Below are 20,527 nucleotides of genomic sequence, written 5' to 3'. Positions count from 1 at the left end.
GGAACAAAAGGGAAAGTTTTCCAGACGCCTTATACTTCAGCTCAAAAAGCGGAGCTTGTCGCTGTAATTGAGGTATTGATTGCTTTTGATATGCCTATTAATGTGATTTCTGATTCTTCATATGTGGTTCATTCCACACAGTTAATTGAAAATGTTCAGTTACTATTTCATACAGATGAACAACTGATGACTTTATTTACCCAATTGCAAACAGCAGTTAAGAGTAGAATGTACCCAAAAAGGGTACGTCACTCACATTAGGGCTCATACACCTCTTCCAGGACCTTTGACTGAAAGAAATCAAATGGCTGATCACCTAATTGCTAATGCAATATCTAATGCTAGACACTTTCACAATTTAACCCATGTTAATGCCTCTGGTCTCAAACGTAGATACAACATTACCTGGAAAGAAACTAAAGCTATTATCCAGCAATGCCCAACTTGCCAAATGGTACATTCCTCATCTTTTACAGGAGGAGCTAATCCTCGAGGATTGGAACCTAACTCTCTTTGGCAAATGGATGTCACACATATTCCCTCGTTTGGGAGACTAGCTTATATACGTGTATGTGTGGACACCTTTTCTCACTTTGTCTGGGCTACATGCCAATCAGGAGAGTCTTCTGCCTGTATTAAATGTCATCTTTTGCAGTGTTTTGCAGTGATGGGCATTCCAGCTTCTATTAAAACAGATAATGCCCCAGGCTATACTAGCCAAGCTCTAGTTACATTTTTCTCTATGTGAAATATTAAACACATTACTGGTATTCCATACAATTCTCAAAGACAAACCATAGGGGAAACAATGAATCTCTCCCTAAAACAGCAGTTGCAAAAGCAAAAAGGGGGAGACAGAGAACATGGAACCCCACAGACGCAACTGAATCTAGCATTAGTAACTTTAAATTTTTTGAGCCTGCCCAAAGGCCAGATGTTATCAGCAGCTGAACAGTGTCTACAGAAACCAGCTGCAAAGACAGAAGCAGAACAATTGATTTGGTGGAAAGATCCAGTAACAAAAAGTTGGGAAATAGGTAAAATAATAACTTGGGGTAGAGGTTACGCTTGTGCTTCTCCAGGCCAAAATCAACAGCTGATTTGGATACCATCAAGACACCTGAAACCTTATCATGAGCCAGAAGCAGAGGAAGAGACTCCGGGAGGATCCCAAGGACCGCCCGGTTGCAGCCATGTCAAGACTGAGGCTGACGAGGACCCCAACTGTCAAGAGCAACACCCGTCGAACACAGCCACCCACCTGGGGACAGATCAAGAAGCCGTCACAGATGGTGGAAGAAAACCTGAGGAAAGCGGGACAACCAGTCACAATGAATAATTTAATGGTAGCTATGATAGCGGTGATCACCACTGCCCTGAGTATTCCCTCAATAAGGGCTGACACAGAGAACAATTATACTTATTGGGCATATGATCAATCTTGGCTGGCAATAATGCCTAGATGTAAATCACTCTATGACACAGTTACACATGCTTTCTGATCTCAGTATTTACCATAATAAATCTGCTCCTATTATTGAGGCATAATGCCCTCAAAAACCTATTTGTAAACAGGATTGGACCCAGTTAGAAATAATGAACATACTTGTTTAGGAAGATTGCTTTGCAGAACAGGCAGAGGTGCTACACAACAATTCCTATGGAATCATTATTAATTGGTCCCCTAAGGGGATGTTTAGCTTGAACTGCCCCTCTCAGTCTGTGTGCCACAGTCACACTATGTTCAGATGATCTGAACAAAATGGTCAGATGGTAAAAATGGTAAGTACATCAAAAGTTCCTATTATCTGGAACCATGGTAGTATAGTGGCATCTGAACCTCAAATGATATGGCCCGCTCTAGGAGCTAAACATAAGGATTTGTGGAAACTATTAAATGCTCCTAATAAGATCAAAATGTGCAAAAGAATAAAAAAGCATCTAAAAAGGCACTCTACAAACTTGTCTTTGGATATTGCAAAATTAAAGAACAAATATTTAAAGCATCCCACACACACCTGACCTTAATGCTAGAAACTGAAGTGCTTGAAGGAGTTGCAGACAAATTAGCAGCTAGTAACCCATTAAAATGGATAAAAACACTTGGAAGCTCTGTGATTTCAATGATGATTGTGCTTTTAATCTACGTTGTTTGTCTTTGTATAGTCTGCAGATACGAATCCTGACTCCTGCTAGAAGTAGCTCACTGTGACAAAGCTGCCTTTGCTTTCATCTCTTTGCAAATCAAAGAAGGGAGACATGTTGGGAGCAAGCGCCCCAAAATCCGGCCATAAACTGGCCCCAAAACTGGCCATAAACAAAATCTCTGCAGCACTGTAACATGTTCATAATGGCCCTAACGCCCACACTGGAAGGTTGTGGGTTTACGGGAATGAGGGCAAGGAACACCTGGCCCGCCCAGGATGGAAAACCACTTAAAGCCACAAACAATGGCATGAGCGATCTGTGCCTTAAGGACATGCTCCTGCTGCAGTTAACTAGCCCAACCTATTCCTTTAATTCAGCCCATCACTTCATTTCCCATAAGGGATACTTTTAGTAAATTTAGTATCTATAGGAACAATGCTAATGACTGGTTTGCTGTTAATAAATACATGGGTAAGTTTCTGTTCGGGGCTCTCAGCTCTGGGCTCTCAGCTCTGAAGGCTGTGAGACCCCTGATTTCCCACTTCACACCTCTATATTTCTGTGTGTGTGTTTCTAATTCCTCTAGTGCTGCTGGGTTAGGGTCTCCCCGAGCTGGTCTCCGCAGTGAAATCCCATCTCTATTAAAAATACAAAAAAATTAGCTGGGCATGGTGGCGGGCACCTGCAATCCTAGCTACTTGAGAGGCTGAGACAGGAGAATCACTTGAACTTGGGAGGCAGAGGTTGCAGCGAGCCGAGATTGAGCCACTGCACTCCAGCCTGCTGGGCAACAAGAGCGAAACTCCATCTCAAAAAAAAAAAAAAAAAAAAAGAGTGATAGCTGAAGTCTATGGGGTTTCTTTCTGAGGTGATGAAAATGCTCTAAAATTGACTGTGTTGAGAGTTGCACATATCTGTGAATAGACTGAAAACCACTGACTTATACACTTTAAATAGGTAATTGTATGGTATGTGAATTACATCTCAAGAAAACATTTGAAAAACTACATGAAGATTGCAAAAGGGATTGTGACAAATGACAGAAACAAATTAAATCTGTGTCCTCCTCAACTTGTTACTACATACTATTTATTCTGCTTTTGACTGACTTTAAATAGGACCTTCTTTATCAGTTGTTTATTCCAGGTTTATTTCATAAAAACTATGAAAGCCAAACAAATTATGAAATAAAACTGTTAATTAACTATAGGTCATAAGTAAAGTAAAAATATGTTATTGAAGGAGGTGCACAGGTCAACCTTGAGATTTGAGAGACACAATCACATCCTTTTATAAGCAGCAGCTAATCCCAAGTTGGCACAGTGAATGACACAAAGGCCGGCACAGTAAATGTTAGTTCCTTTCATCCTGTTTATATCCACAGTGACTAGATCATTCCCAAGAACCTTCCTATTTTTGCCAATGTTCCATTACTCCAAGATTTAAAAAAGCAAAAACAAACAAAATCAGTGCTCTTACCATTCCAACCTGGTCAATGGTCTCTTGAACTCTATCCAGAAGAACAGAAATTATCTCAGGATGAACAGCTGTGATGGTCCCTAAAAGCTCTCGACCAACCTTTGAAAAAGTCTCTCTGGTAGACAGGGTGACATAAGATACCTAAATGGGGAACAGGGGGAAGAAGATGGCACTTTTAATATCAATTATCAGTCAAAACACCCTTATATAGTTTTTTCAAGCGAAGCAGAAAGAATCTTATATTGAGCCTTAGTTGACACTATGTTCCAAAAAATGTTAAAACTTCATACAGGCAACTGTCTACTCTGAGGCTGAAAGGTGGAGGGAGAGGAATATAAGAGAATGGCAACTTTTTATAACAATGACTTCAAGTGTGGATTCAAAAAGTATATCCCAAAGTTTGTCGGTAATAATAAAACGGTTCCTGCAGTTTCAAAACTTTTCTAAATTTGAGGAAATCACTACAATGATGAAAATCAGAATGTATTTCATGGAAATGCCTAGCTTCCCCTACAAAATAAGATCCCTAACTACAAGGTCTTCTAAAACATTAATGTTTACCAACTTCTTTTGAATTAAGTCTTTCAAAGTCTATGTTACAATCCATTAATGCCAATGGTATTTTTTAACACAATGAAATACACAGAAAAATAACATGGAGAATAAAATAAAATGGAAAAATGTAATAGTGCATCACAGGTAGATTAAGTATTGCTTCAATTGTACATACAAAGGATCAGAATGTAATATAGAATGTAATTTTTATTGTGACTCCTAGACAAAACACTGGAAACTTTACTCAAGAGCATAAATATTACTTTAGCAACAGATCTTGAGAATGTCACTTAATGTATGTGAAAATATGTCCTCTCTCCCCAAGTTTTTCAGATCATGAAGACAGTCTGAATTCCAGATTCATCAAGATCTTAACTTTATACCTGGTTATGAAGTACAGGTATAGGAATCGCTGAATGAAGTATTTGATCCTGGAAAGAACATCCAGGTTTGTCATTCTCAAACTGGATTATTAAGGGAAGATAATAAAACCCAAATAATCATCTTCAAACATAATGTTACTTGAGTACACTTGAATACTTTGGAGGAGATATTTTGTATGCAGAGCAACAGATAAATGAGAGCTTAAAGTGTAAAATGTGCAGGGCTTTTTAAATATACAAAAAACTCCAATGAACGTTTTGGTAACCACCTTGGGCTAGTCCCTAGATGCTCAGGGGTCAAAATTTCACTCCCCTCCACCCTCACGGATGGCTCACTGAAAAGATGTAGAATGCAAGGATCTCATCCTAGCCTGTAATTTCATATTATAGATGAGGAAAATGAAGCCTGGGGTGATACGTTATCTTTTTTGATGTGAGATGGCCAATTAATAGCAGAGTTAAAACGCAGGTATCCTAACTCCAGGTTCAATATTCTTCCCACCATCTCATTTAAACTGGCTGGGAAGCTAGGTTTCTGCTACTAGCTGGAGTGGAAGAGTTTAGCTGAAGGGGTGGGGTGAGGGAAACATACAGCATAAAAACTGTAAGTGTCAGGCTGTATCACACTGTCTCTTCCTTACTGAAACTGGTGCAACAAATTTCAAAAGATAATAAGTACTGGGGAATGGATATAATTCACATTTTCAATAACCCCTGTAGCAAAATAATGTTCCACTGATTCTCCATCCCTTCTCAAAAATATAGACAGTAGCTAAATAAGTCACAGTTTGTAAAAGAAATCCCCCCCAAAAAATCAACAGATGGACAATCCAAGAGAAAACATTTTTTAGCTAATTTCTAAAACTTCATATTCTAACCTCATATATCTCCAGAACAATAATTTTTATGAAGTCTTCGTCCACATTGGTTCTTCTGGCCTGAGCCATCTGAGCAAAGGTAGTCAGAAGGCAAATCTCTTCTGAGCTATTCATAGAAGAAAGACACTTCTCAAAGTTGGTGAAATGTTCTGGGTCTGCAAGTTCATATCAAGAAAAGTAAAATGGAGAAAGAATAAATTTATATTTTTTAATCATTCTTCCAGAGAAAAAGATTTAGGAATATTTAAAGATACAAAAGTTCTCTCTTTGTTCCAAAATAGATTTCTACAGGCATCAGGAATAAGGCTGGACCAGATGGCCTCTGAAATTCCAACGAACTCTAAATATAATGTAACCTCACAGGAGACATTTAACATCTCTAAGCTTCAGTTCGCACATCTGTCTCAAAAGGCTATTTAATAATTATTGAAGATTAAACAGCATGTCACCGGTGACGCGCTTTGTTAACTGCAAAGCACTGTTGCTGTCACTAGGCAGTCACCTTCAAAGGCAGTACCGCCAACTTCAAAGGCACACTTGAAGCTACTTGGTAACCATCAGACAAACAAAGACCTGACTAATGAAAACTGCTAATACTAGCAAACTATTTGGCACAAATAGGGCATTCCAAAAAAAGAGATTTGCTTATAAAGAAAAACTGGGGGCAAGAAATTAGTTATAACCGTAACTGAAATACTAATGAACGTCATAAACAATATAATAAATGTGATGTGTTTTGCCTATATCACAAAGGATGTTGTGTAAGCAATACTAAATTCTGCCATTAGAAGGGAATATTCACAAATATACATGACAGTAAACTAGATGCAAAGTTGTACAGTGGAAAGGAAAAAAAGCCCATTTAAAAAATATATGTCCCTGGCTGGGTTCTGTGCCTCACACTCGTAATCCCAGCACTTTCAGAGGCCAAAAGCAGGCAAATCACTTGAGGTCAGGAGTTTGAGGCCAGCCTGGCCAACATGGTAAAGCCCCATCTCTACTAAAAATACAAAAATTAGCTGGGCGTGGTAGCACATGCCAGTAGTCCCAGCTACTCAGGAGACTGATGCAGGAGACTCACTTGAACCTGGGAGACAGAGGTTGCAGTGAGCCAAGATCATGCCACCGCACTCCCGCCTGGGCAACAGAGCAAGACTCTGTTTCAAAAAAAATTTAAAAATTAAAAAAATAAATAAATAAAAATTTTAAAAATAAAATAAATTAAAAAATAAAAAATATATAAATATATATATATTTATATACATATCCTTGATGGAACTTTTCACAGTAAGAAGGCAACAAGCCAATAATTCTGTTCACATTTACACATTTGAGAAACCAAGGTAGCTCACCAAATTTCCTGTATTTTCAAAATAACTCCGGGACACTTACCAAACCAATTTTCATTTTCCATTTCCAAATTGGATTTAGAGTGGAAATTATTACACAGAACATTCTCAGAACAATGAAAACTGGCATGATCATTCTAACTTACATTGTGAAAGGATATTTAAAAAGAAAAAAAAGAATTATCATTCAAACTTACAATGTTTAAGGTACAAATCAAGGAAAAGGCCTTATATTTTAAATAATTCTATAGAAAAAACAATGGGAAAGTGAAATAACTTTCTAATTAGCTTTTAAAATATTAACTATAAGGACAAACAAACACATTTCTACATTTATTTATCATCAAATTTGCTTATGGCTACACTTTACCAGTAGTCAGAATGTTGATCAGACTAGAAATAAACAAAAAGAAGCCAAATTAAAACAGACCGGTTTTTAACAATCACTGCTGAGAAATGTGCTAGTTAGGAAATGTTAAAACTAGTTAAAATTTGTTCCTTGGAAACTGATTTCAAGCTCACCCTACCCCCATTACCACAGATAAATAAGAACTGGTTATAAAGAATAAGCACTTCTGGCAATTATTAAATATAAAAAGTTAGGAAGGTAAAATATGTTAGGAAGCCTTATTCTTCCACAAACAATAAAAACCAAGCCTCATAACAAAATTGGTTTATAAAAGATTAAGCAAAGGAGAAGATGAAAAAAACAGCAAATTAGAGCAGGAGATCAGTGCAAAGACTCCAGTCTCAAGCTTAGAATGTAATAAGGCAGATGAAACTTCTCTACTGTGCCACTAACTCCTGGGTCAGGTGATACAGGCCCTAAGGGAGATAAAGATAAAAGTGCCATGGGAGCCTGGAGTCCAGACAGAGAACTCCAGCAGCAGGATCCAAAGCTCCAGGGCAAGGCAAGGCTGGTACTGCCGCTTCAGGGTCTGGAATCACATCCACTACAGAGCTGAGCTGTTCAACATCGGCTCCATCTGCCACATGGTAACACAGAGCCTGGCAGATAGTAAGTCTGCAATGAAGGGAGATGACACTACAAAGGAGACCTACCCAGGACTCAGGTATAAAAAGAAGTGCTGCTGACCATCCCAGCACTTCCGAAGGAAATGTCTGCTTCTGTGTTAGTTATTTCAACCACAGAAATAGCCGCCAGAGGACAGACAATGGCTGTGAGACCTCTCACCTAGCTCACTCGTAAGCCCAGGTCCAACCATGGCAACGGTCTAATGAAAGCACTGCCCCCAGGACAGCAGGGAAGCATTTTACAAAGCAGAACAATGTAAAGGAGTCCACAGCTACCACTAAAAAGATAAAAAGAAAAACAGAAAGAGACAAAAGGGGATGCACGCAGAGCCCCAGAAAAGAAAGAAACAGAAGAATAAAGACATCAATCTAGAAAGATAGAAATGGAGGCTGAGTGCGGTGGCTCATGCCTATAATCCCAGCATTTTGGGAGGCATGTGGATCACGTGAGGTCAGGAGCTCAAGACCAGCCTGGCCAGCATGGAGAAACCCTGTCTCTACTAAAATATAAAAATTAGCTGGGCATGGTGGTGTGCACCTGTAATCCCAGCTACTCAGGAGGCTGAGGCAGGAGGATCACTTGAGCCCAGGAGACGGAGGTTGCAGTGAGCCGAGATTGCGCCATTGCAACCCAGCTGGGGCAAGGCTCCATCTCAAAAAAGAAATGGAAATAAAAAAATAAATCATGAATGTCTGCACAAACTACTTTGCAAACAGTTAGAGGCTCAATAATTTTTAAAGTATATGGTTTTCTTTTAAGTGATACAGACATTTAAACATTTGGAAAACAGTCTTTACTTACTGTTGTGAAGAAAAAAAATTTGGAAAATAGAATTATCTCTTGTGTTTCTTTTTAATCTTGTATTTCAGTATATTGTCCATCATTTTTTAATGTATAGGGTAGATTTTTAAAATCACTACAACATACATCTAATTAAATAGTGTTTTTCATTTTGAACATTGTAATTTTGTTATAAGTAAATGTTCTGGCCAGGCACGGGACTCACACCTGTAATCACAGCACTTCGGGAGACTGAGGTGGGCCTGAAGTCAGGAGTTCAAGACCAGCCTGGGCAACAAGATGAAACCAGGTCGCTACTAAAAATACAAAAATTAGCCAGGTGTGGTGGCGTGGACCCGTAAGCCCAGCTACTCAGGAGGCTGAGGCACTAGAATCACTTGAACCCAGGAGGCGGAGGTTGTAGTGAGCCAAGAGCACACCACTGCACTCCAGTGGATGACAGAATGAGACCTTGTCTCAGAATAAATAAATAAATAAAAATAAGTAAATATTCTATAGTTTAGAGGTGGTATGACACAAAAACTTAAGTTTTCACCAAAATTAATTTTTAAAGTACACCTGTCTATATCTTTAGTTCATAAAAACAATACAACTTTAAAAAAAACAGCAATAAAAGAAAGATATTAGAGGAACGGCTGGGCACAAAGCCTTAACAAATTTCTAGACAATCAATACGTATCTGTTAATACAACTGCCAACTAGAATAATTTCACACACAAATGCAAAAAAAAAAGTGCTTCCTAAAAGTTAGAATACTGTGTGTACTGGCATACTGTTTGGGACTAATCAAATTTTGATTTCAGATATGCTAGTTGCTGTTTAATACATCAAAACTGTGAAGCAGTCTGTTGAATTTCAAAATCATTACACTTGAATACGTATGTAGAGCAAAACATTTTCTCTTAGTCCCTCTAAAAGGGACTAGGAGAAAGAAGAGAAGCACAAAAAGATAGGGAGAGCAGAACACCGACTGCTCGGTGGGGCCGTACCTTGGAGCTGCTGCTTGCACTGGGCGGGCTGCAAGGAGGAAGAGAGCTGCTGCAGGTTCTCGCTCTCCACCTGGTGCATGAGGTAGAAGAGCTTCCACAACATTTGCACAGACAGAGTCCCAAAGGGCATCTCGGACATAAACAGCCAAACACCAAGTCTGCATGTAAGCAGGAATCGTTTTATTTATTAATCAGCTTCATTACATTAAGAAAGCATAAAAACCATTGGCTCTCAAGGAAAAAAAGATTCTTAAATCACACTACGATTTTTCTAATATGCTTTAGTCATAAACACCTCAAGGATGGCTAAGAATAACAGCAAATACAAACCACCCAGTCTGTGCCAGGGACTGTTCTAACCACTATAATGTGTGCATGTGTGTGTGTACACATATAAGTACAATATCAACTCAAACCATCCTCACAAAAACCAAGACAACAATTAGGGATATGGCCGGGCATGGTGGCTCACGTCTGTAATCCTAACAATTTAGGAGGCCGAGGCAGATGAATCACTTGAGGTCAGGAGTTCAAGACCAGCCTGACCAACACAGTGAAACCCCGTCTTTACAAAAAATACAAAATTAGCCAAGTGTGGTGGCACATGCCTGTAATCCCAGCCTCTTGGGAGGCTGAGGCAAGAGAATCACTTGAACCCAGGAGGTAGAGATTACAGTGAGCCAAGATCACACCATTGCACTCCAGTCAGGGCATCAAGAGTGAAACTCCATCTCAAAAATAATAATTATTATTATTATGGATATTAGCACCAACTCACACAGGCTACTAAGGCACAGACAGTAGTGGGTGGCAGAGAGGCCAGCTGTGGATGTGCGTGTCTGAGCACACATACAGGTACACGTGTGAACACAGACACATGTGTCAAAATCCATCCAGTGACTCCGCTCTGAGCACTGAACAAAGTTCAAACTCCTCAGCCCACACTCAAAGGCTTCCACAGGATGGCTCTGACCCGTATTTCCAACCAGAGCCCTCTCTGCCTTCCTTCAGTTACTACTGCAATTCCGCCAAGCCTGGAGAGACCCCATACCTCCAGGCTGGCTCCTTCCATGGGTCAAGCCCTCCTTGGACTTCCTCCTCTGTGCTATTACAGAACTCCATCAATACTTGACTTTGCCATCATCATACCTTTTGCCAGTAAGCCTCATACTATAGTGGCAGAAAAACCACCTGGAGACACTGTGGAAAATGCAGATTCCCAAGCCTCACCTATAAAGACCATGATTTTGTAGGTCAGAGCTGGGGCACAAGAATTTGCACCTTTTATAGTCACCCTTGGTGACTCAGACTCAAGTGATTCTTAAAACACAATGTGAGAAACGCCTCAAGGTACTGTAAATTACATATAACATACTAATCTAACAGCAATTTGAGAGCAGAAACCAGGTCTTATTCATTTTTTTTTTTTATTATTATACTTTAAGTTCTAGGGTACATGTGCATAACGTGCAGGTTTGTTACATACGTATATTTGTGCCATGTTGGTGTGCTGCACCCATCAACTCATCAGCACCCATCAATTCATCATTTATATCATTTTTATATAAACTAGTTTATAACTAGAACCCTGTATTTTAATTATCTGCTATCTAAACCAGTATCTCAAAAACAATCAGCATTCAATAGATGCTTATTAAAATTGTATGTGAATGTTACCACAACTAAAAAAAAAAAAAAACTTGTATCAGGATGGTGGCCATGCCCCAAGTCAGAATCTGCTAAGGAATGGCCGGGTGCAGTGGCTCATGCCTATAATCCTAACACTTTGGGAGGCTGAGGCGGGCAGATCACTTGAGATCAGGAGTTCGAGACCATCCTGGCCAACGTAGTGAAACCCCATCTCTACTAAAAATATGAAACTTAGCTGGGCACGGTGGTGCGCGCCTATAGTCTCAGCTACTTGGGAGGCTGAGGCAGGAGAATTGCTTGAACCTGGGAGGCATAAGTTATACTCCATCTTGGGCAACACAGTGAGACTCCATTTCAAAAAAAAAAAAAAAAGGAAAAAGAAAAAAGAAATCTGCTAAGGAATGTATAGCAACTTACCTGCTATTAAATTAAAAAAAAAAAAAACTTAAAAAAAAAGGAGGCACAACTACTACAAATTATCCTACTACAAATTATCTAATTACAAATAAATCAAATTTTAAAAAATGAATAGTGTATTATGCCTAATCCACATCTACGAACCTAAACAGGCAATTGGTAGCTCAAACCCACACTCACCTGGACTCTGGAAAAGCCAGCTACACTCCTGACCAAGAGATTAAGAAACTTCTCTAAGGTCAGGTGGGCCAGGTTTCTATCTTATTAATTAATTATCCTAACACTTCACATGGGACTTGATGCTGTTTTTTTTTTTTTTTTTTTTGAGACGGAGTCTCACTCTGCTGCCCAGGCTGGGGTGCAGTGGCCGGATCTCAGCTCACTGCAAGCTCCGCCTCCTGGGTTTACGCCATTCTCCTGCCTCAGCCTCCCGAGTAGCTGGGACTACAGGCGCCCGCCACCTCGCCCAGCTAGTTTTTTGTATTTTTTTTTTTAGTAGAGACGGGGTTTCACCATGTTAGCCAGGATGGTCTCGATCTCCTGACCTCGTGATCCGCCCGTCTCGGCCTCCCAAAGTGCTGGGATTACAGCTTGATGCTGTTTTATAACCCCAAAACAAAGAAGGAAAATTGTAGAGGACTTAAAAGTAAAATCACAAATAGGGTGTATTTCAGGCTATAAAATTTCCTATATGGCAGACATTCAGGAAGTCTGGCATATATATACACATATATACACACACACGTATATATTTATATAGGTATTTATATACATATACATATATATATTTTTTGAGACAAAGTCTTGCTCTGCTGCCCAGGCTGGAGTACAATGGTGCAATCTCAGCTCACCGCAACCTCCACCTCCCAGGTTCAAGTGATTATTTTGCCTCAGCCTCCTGAGTAGCTGGGACTACAGGCTCCTGCCACCACGCCTGGCTAATTCTTGTATTTTTAGTAGAGATGGGGTTTCACCATGTTGGCCAGGCTGGTCTCAAACTCCTGACCTCAGGTGATCCGCCCACCTCAGCCTTCCAAAGTACTGGGATTACAGGTGTGAGCCACCACGCCCAGCCCTGACTTCTATTTTTGTTGTCTGTCTTTTAGTATAGTTTAGTTTTGTTTTAGGTTGAAGCTATTGCCAGAAATTTCCATTTGAGTGCCAAATAAATTTAAATTTCATGGCTTTAAATATCTGGTTCTCATATAATTTGTTTCCTAAAATAAACTTAAGAACAATAGCTGTCAACATTTTAAAACAATTATCTTTGTGAATTATATACAATGTTACAGGAAGGGTTCACAGCTCAATATATCAGCCCCAGTAAGTAGGATGACAGCTTTGCTTCTCCGCTAAGCAAGCACAAAAACAAGTGACAGATCAGAGAAGGAAGACTCCTCCCATGTACCAGGCTGGCGTCAGTGGGCAGGTGCTACTGCACTGATGCCCTGACAATCCTGAACAGGATTTGGCGCATCTCATGAGACCACAAAATCTATGGTATATGTGTAACAGGAGTAATCTAAAGATAAGGCCAGGCGCGGTGGCTCATATCCATAATCACAGCACTTTGGGAGGCTGAACCGGGCAGATCACTTGAGGTCAGGAGTTCAAGACCAATCTGGCCAACATGGTGAAACCCCATCTCTATTAAAAACACAAAAAATTAGCCAGGCATGGTGGCAAGTGCCTGTAATCCCAGCTACTTGGGAGGCTGAGGTGGAAAAGTCACTTGAACCTGGGATGCAGAGGTTGCAGTGAGCCAAGATCATGCTACTATACTCCAGCCTGGGCAACAAAGTGAGACCCCATCACAAAAAAAAAAAAAAAAGATAAATTTCTATACCCAAGTCCTATTTAAGTTAGACTTACACCTTCACAGTGTCTAAAAGTGGTTAACACTTAGCTAAGAACTCCTGATCTTTCTCTAAGTCTCTAGATTATTCTATTCTCTGTATGAAACCACACAAGAACAACTCCCACTTACATTTGAAAAGTCCTTTATGATTTAAAATGTATTTCCTCATATTACCACAATTCACCCTCATCACATATCCACGAGGTTAATAGCACAGTAGTATCACTATCACCATCTCCGTTTTATAAATGAAGAAAGTGAGACTGCAAATATTAAGTGACTTTCCCAGGGTAAGAGTAAATGGCAGACCAAGACTCAAACTTACTATACAACACAGAATAAATCGGGGGCTGAGGCTAAGAGTCACATGGCAAGAGGGAGTGTAAACAGCTAGCTCAGGAGAGGGCCAAAATAGGAGAGAGCCAGTAGTTCATAAGCAGAGCTGGGCAGGGGTGGAGGCAGGCCCGCATCTCCTAGTGGAGGGCATAATTCTGCAGCAGAGCCCACTCCTCAACTTGGCCAGTGGCTCAGGAAGGGAGCACAGGATGTGCAGCTGTGCCCCTGCCTATGCCTCAAACAGGTCCTAGGCTACAAGCAGCGGCACACACAGCATGATCCAAAGACAGTATTTACAAAGCTAAGATAGGGAACCAAGACCCATGACATTCCCAGATCTTAAAACCCTTACAGGAAGGCAAATTGAACAATAGAATCAGCAAATCATTTGCACCACACGCTGCGCACCTACCGCTTCTCACTGCAGGCACTGCAGTGGGTATGTGACAGATACCATCTATCCTGTTTTCCCCTGCTCGAGGCTGCCCCAAAAGTTCAGGGTGGCAAAAAACTGAGACACCAGAATAGTGTTATCTTACAACAGAAAGCAATTGAGAGAGAGAGAGACCATTTCAGCCAACAGGGGGGTACCACAGATAAGGAAACTAAGGCCCAAGAATTTGCCCTCGATAAGAAACAGATGAAATACACTAGGAAACTATTATAAAAGACCTACTTAAGTGGCTTTCACTCGACTGGTTCTTACCAGTGAGGAAGTTACTTCTCACCAAATATCATATGTCTTACTTACCTTTTGGCCTTCAGCACATGTAGGACAGCCCTCAAAAACAGCTCATCAAATTCAACTTGTAGTTTCTCCACAGAGTAGGGCTGTTGGGCCAATCCTGAGCCTTGGTTATGGCTCATATACTGTGCCCAGTGGTCACTTACATAACCAACGGTCATTCTGAGCATGAGGAAAGATAATACAGTACTTTTCATTAGCTCAATATCTGCACCTTTATATTACATTTACAACATTCGTTTATTCAACACATATGTATTGAGCACCTACTATCCACCTACTACTGCCCAGGTTCTGAAAGTAATGAAATGGGGAAAAGAAAATCCTGCCTTCATAGAGCTTGCATTTAATGAAGGGCAAAGAGACAACAAATAAAATAAAGTCATATATAGTCTGCCACATGGTTGTAAGTGACGCTGAGAAAAAGCCAGAGAAGGGAATAAAGTATGTCTGGCAACGAAGGGGTACACAGGGTAAGGAGGTGGGTTGGGAGTGTGAGAGGCCTTACTAAAGAGGGACATGTGATCATGCCTGGAAACCAGTGAGGAATCACAAGCGTGTCTATGAGAAGAGTGTCTACATAGAAGAAACAGCCAATGCAAAAGCTTCGAGGGGTGTCAGGTATGATTAGGAACAGCAAGGAGGCCAATGTGCTAAGAGGGAGACTGGCTGGAGATGAAATCAGAAAAGTGACAGGAAACCAGATTGTGAGGGGCCCTGCAGGCCACTGTGAGGACTTCAGCTTTTTCCCTGAGTGCAGCAGGGAGCACCATAGGGCCCTGGGCAGACAATGGGCTGACTCACAATTCATAAGCAACACTGGCTGTTTAAAAATACACTGAGGTGGGGAAAGGGCAGAAGCGGGCAGTGGGCAAAGTCAGAAGCAGGAAGATAAGTCAGGAGGTCTAGGAATGAAATGGGGTGCTAGCAGTGAAGGTGGTAAGCAGCAGCTAGATTCTAGAAACAGCATGTTTCACTGATTCAGAAGAATGCATGTCTTTCACACTAATCTCTCTGCAATTAGAATGTCAGAATCCATGTTCATGTTAATGATGTGATGCCATCATTTGGCAGCATTTTCCCTATGTTAGTGGCATATAAAATATATTTAAAAAAAAAATTGGTGGCATCTTAGATTTGATAAAAGATGGTATTTTGATGGTGGAGATGATAAAATTTGCAGCTAGATTGAATGTGGGGTAGAAAAGAAAGAAAAGCCAAGGGTGCCACCAGGTATTCTGGCTTGAGAAACTAGAATAGAGTTGCTACTTAATGAAACTGGGAGGAGTAGTTTGGGAGGTGGGGAGAGTGAGTTCACTTTGAGAACATTACATTACAATGTTAGTGAGTCATCCAAGTGGAGGTGCTGAGTTGGTAGCTGAATATACAATGTGTTTATGAGAGAGGTATGGGCTGGAAATATAACTCTGAGAATTGTAACAGTGTTTAGATATTTAAAGAAGAACGAATGACACCTGAAGAATCAAGAGTAGATAAAGAGAAGAGGTTCAGGGACTGAGACATGAGACACTCTAACATTAAGAAGTCTGGAAGTGAGAATGAAACAACCAAGGAGGCAGAAAAGGAATTGTCAGTGAAATGGTGGAGAAATCAGGAGAATGTGGTATCCTGGAAGCCAAGCAAAGAAAATGTTTTAAGGATAAAATTATCAACTAACTACAAGAAAGGCTGCTATGTGACCTACGTGAGAGATGCCAAGTAGGATGAAGAGACCCAGAACTGGCCAGTGGATCAGGAGTACAAGGTTCATTAGAGATCTTCATCTGTAGGAGCTGTTTGGGTAGTGATGGGAGGAAAAGAAAGTTCAAGTGAGGATGGAGGAATAAAATGGGAACTAACACACGATCTGAGGAATGGGACCTTATGGGAAATTGTTCTGCAATTAGAAGGTATGAGAAGAATCTGCACTAGATTCACAGAAAAGTAAGCAGATGGAAAGAAAAACAAAGAAAGAATAATCATAATACACTACAGCTGTTATTTACACAATAATGTAAACAGTGATCTTAAAACAGTAATGATACCAACGTCCTTCCTATAGAGTTACTGAGAAAATAAAATAAGAAATCACAGTCCTGGCATACAGTAAGCACACAATCCTATATCTGTATGTGAGCTCACGGCCCAATTTTATTTACGGCCTTATTTATTAAGCAGAATCAGAAAACAGATGTCTGGATGGACTTCTGTTAATAGGTAGATGGGCTTTTAGCTTTTAACAAATTTATCTCCAAGTCACCAGCCATCCTCCCTCCCACTATCTCATTCTCCTAACTCTATACTCAAGGCTTTCTCTAGACCTCAGAATGGACCCCCAGGTCAGGTACAGTGGCTCATGCCTGTAATCTCAGCACTCTGGGAGGCCAGGACGGGCGGATCACTTGAGGTCAGGAGTTGGAGACCAGCCTAGCCAACATGGTGAAACCCCATCTCTACTAAAAACACAAAAAATTAGCTGGGGATGGTGGCACACACCAATAGTCCCAGCTATTCAGGAGGCTGAGGTGGGAGAATGGCTTTAACCTGGAAGGAAGAGGTTGCAGTGAGCCGAGATCACACTACTGCACTCCAGCCTGGGTGACAGACTGAGACCCCATCTCAAAAAAAAATAAGGGACCCCCCCACCCTTTCAGGGCATCCTATAATCATTTGACTGATTAATAAAGCTAATGGATACATATCTAAAATAAGTGAATTAGGCCAGGTACGGTGGCTCACACCTGTAATCCCAGCACTTTGGGAGGCCAAGACGGACAGAACGCTTAAGCCCAGGAGTTTGAGACCAGCCTGGGCAATGTGGTGAAACCCCGTCTCTAAATACAAAAATTAGCCAGATGTGGTGGTGAGAGCCTGTAATCCCAGCTACTCAGGAGGCTGAGGCACAAGAATTGCTTGAACCCAGAAGGCACAGGTTGCAGTGAGCCGAGATTGTACCACTGCACTCCAGCCTGGGTGAAAGAGTGTGACTAGTCTCAAAAAAATTAAAAAAAAGATAAAATAAATGAATTAAAATTTTGTTTTGGAAGCAAAAGTAAGGAGGGAGAGAAGTTTTGATAGTTTTATGGAGTTTCTTTTGGGTGGGGAAGGAAGTTGAATAACAGCATGTGTATATGCTATAACAAATGATCCAGTAAAGACAAGTAAAATTAATAAAGCAGAAAAAAGAGTATAAAATTAATTCAAAGAAAAGCAGTACGTATTCTCTAAATTTATTAAGACACTTGAAGCAGTAAGAGCCTGCATTTTCCTAGATGACTTCTCTCTCGCCCAGACTTCAACCCAGCAACAGCTTTGGGGATCTCGACTCCAAGAACAATCATCTAGCAAGCCAGTTAAATTTGAGATAATTAAGGAAATATGCTGACTGGAAGCACTTATGAAATTCCCATCTTATAGATGGTGAAAAAATCTTAACTTTCACGAGAAATAAGACCTGAGGTTTACAACTAAAATGTCCATCATCCCAATTATGCAGTATCTGTGTCTGACCAGGGTAAAAGGAACAGAGAAGAACGGACCAACGGCAGTATTACCTGATCATATAACCAATTCGTTTCACAAACTGCCTATAGCGTGCTCTATTAAAGGTTTCTAACCCCACAGCCAGAAGTTCCACTAGCGAGTTGGCAAAGGCAAAAATTTTCATCATCTCTTGAGGTCTTGTTGTTTCAGGTAAATAATCACCTAGAAGTTAATCAGATAAAAGAAAAAAGTCATAATTACTATGAAAAAACACGAACGGAAACAGCTGTATAAATATTTTAACGAGGAATCAAAGCCAAGATGGAGAAGAACTGACAATCTCATTACTCTGGCTCCCATATCAACATGAAATGGGAAAAAACTTGAGACAATGTGCCAAATTAAAAACAATTTAAGCTGGGCAATGTGCAGCCTAGTTAGCTTTCTCACATTTAAGCACCAAGTGGGAAATTACAAGCACAAGAGAAGCCTACAACAGCTAGGCATAAGAAACCTGAGTTGGAGCCTATACAAGAAGTAAGACTCGAGCTGGGTACAGTGGCTCACGCCTATAATGCCAGCACTTTGGGAGGCCGAGGCAGGCGGATCATGAAGTCAGGAGATCGAGACCATCCTGGCTAACATGGTGAAACCCCGTTTCTACTAAAAATACAAAAAATTAGCCGGGCATGGTGGAGGGCGCCTATAGTCCCAGCTACTCGGGAGGCTGATGCAGGAGAACGGCATGAACCTGGGAGACGGAGCTTGCAGTGAGCCGAGATCGCGCCACTGCACTCCAGCCTGGGCAACATGGCAAGACTCCATCTCAAAATTTAAAAAAAGACTCGATGCAGAGTTCCTGTGTTTGCATTTGCCACTACCCCATTTTACACATAAGAGAAATGGGTCTACCTTTTACTTTAAACCCAAGAAGATGTTGAAAGAGTTCATGAAAGGGGAACTGTGCTAAAAGGGTAACCAAATCATCTTCATTAAGGAGACTCCAACTGGTCTCAGGGTCTTCATCCTAAGGGAAAAGACAAAAAGTCATGTCAGCTGATTTGATCAGATCACACTATGATCCAGAGTTACAGGAGTTAAATTATCACAGGTCTCAATGGTATACATGTGATATCCTCATGAGTCTTCATGGACCTTTTCTCCAGGACAGAAATTTATAGTCTCAGTTCCAGAGATAGTTCCACAGTAAATCCCCTGAAATTGCAAGCACAATTTTATATGTATCTGGGTCATAGTCAGTGATGAAACTGCTCTCATTAAATGTCCATCCCAAAGACAATAGAAAAAAAGAAATCCTCTAGAGTGAGCACCTTACTATAGGAATCAGTGCTTTGATAACATCAATTAAAGAACCACAGATGGGCTGGGCACGGTGGCTCATGCCTGTAATCCCAGCACTTTGGAAGGCTGAGGCGGGCAGATCACCTAAGGTCAGGAGTCCAAGAGCAGCCTGGGCAACACGGTGAAACCCCATGTCTACTAAAAATACAAAAATTAGCCAGACATGGTGGCGTGCACCTGTAATCCCAACAACTTGGGAGGCCAAGGCATGAGAATCATTTGAACCTGGGAGGCAGAGAACCAAGATCACACCATTGCACTCCAGCCTGGGTGACAGAATGAGATTCCATCTCAAAAAAAACAAGAACCATAGATGAGAGTTCAAGTTATGTTAGCTGCAATTCTCTTCTCCCAAAATCAACATCTATGTAGTATTCGACAGACTTAAGAGGAAGCAATTGAGATTTGCTATAGATGACTAAAGTTCTGTTGTCAATTAGTGCTGCCAAAAGCTGTATAAAAATAACAGTGGTCATACACAAAGATTACATAGGGGAAATCTTTGTGGTCTTTTTGTTTGACACAGAGCACTAAAGTCACCTTAGAAACCAAGTTGATTCATGTCCTAAGATATGCTACATTAAAAAGGGAAGGAAGTAAAAAGATCCTGAGAACCTGAAGAATAGACTGTATCACCTCAATTTCCACAAGGGACTAATGCAAATCATTCAAAATTTCCTTAAGCCACTCAATTTTTACAGTCTTATTATGTGTCTAAAATGTCTAACAAACAAGCGTTTCAGAAACTCTACTTAAAGCAGTTCTCAACTTAGCTATTCTCAACTCAGCTGTACATTTAATCACCAGGTAGGCTTTTAACTATTTGGATGTCTGGGTGTGGGCCTGGGCAAGGTTTGCAAGTTGCCCAGGCGATTCTAGTATATAGCTAGTATCAAGAAACCATGATGTGGATAATTCAGAGTGCCTTCCTCCCCACAGCCTTTTCTGAGGCAATGGCACTCCCACCTTTCTCATCTACTCCCCAGTTCTTGAATTCGCTGAATATTTAGGGAGTGCTAAACTGGAGCCAGGCACCAATGTAGGGTGAGATAATTAAT

General features: G+C 40.7%; 1 protein-coding gene across 3 annotated transcripts in view; it reads right to left on the bottom strand.

Moving 5' to 3' along the window:
- EPG5 (ectopic P-granules autophagy protein 5 homolog) overlaps nucleotides 1–20,527 on the bottom strand; it is a 142,129-nt gene that overhangs the window by 99,550 nt on the left and 22,052 nt on the right. For all 3 annotated transcript variants that reach the window (XM_033177856.1, XM_033177855.1, XM_033177854.1), the window contains exons 8-13: nucleotides 19,020–19,134; nucleotides 18,179–18,329; nucleotides 14,631–14,786; nucleotides 9,619–9,776; nucleotides 5,444–5,598; nucleotides 3,628–3,768 (exon numbers count right to left, since the gene is read on the bottom strand). In XM_033177856.1, the coding sequence (XP_033033747.1) occupies nucleotides 3,628–3,768; nucleotides 5,444–5,598; nucleotides 9,619–9,776; nucleotides 14,631–14,786; nucleotides 18,179–18,329; nucleotides 19,020–19,134 (876 nt within the window). The remainder of the gene's footprint in view (nucleotides 1–3,627; nucleotides 3,769–5,443; nucleotides 5,599–9,618; nucleotides 9,777–14,630; nucleotides 14,787–18,178; nucleotides 18,330–19,019; nucleotides 19,135–20,527) is intronic.

The sequence above is a fragment of the Trachypithecus francoisi genome, unplaced genomic scaffold, assembly GCF_009764315.1.
Source record: "Trachypithecus francoisi isolate TF-2019V2 unplaced genomic scaffold, Tfra_2.0 Lachesis_group19, whole genome shotgun sequence".
NCBI lineage: Eukaryota > Metazoa > Chordata > Mammalia > Primates > Cercopithecidae > Trachypithecus > Trachypithecus francoisi.
This window is presented reverse-complemented; position numbering and strand designations above follow the sequence as displayed.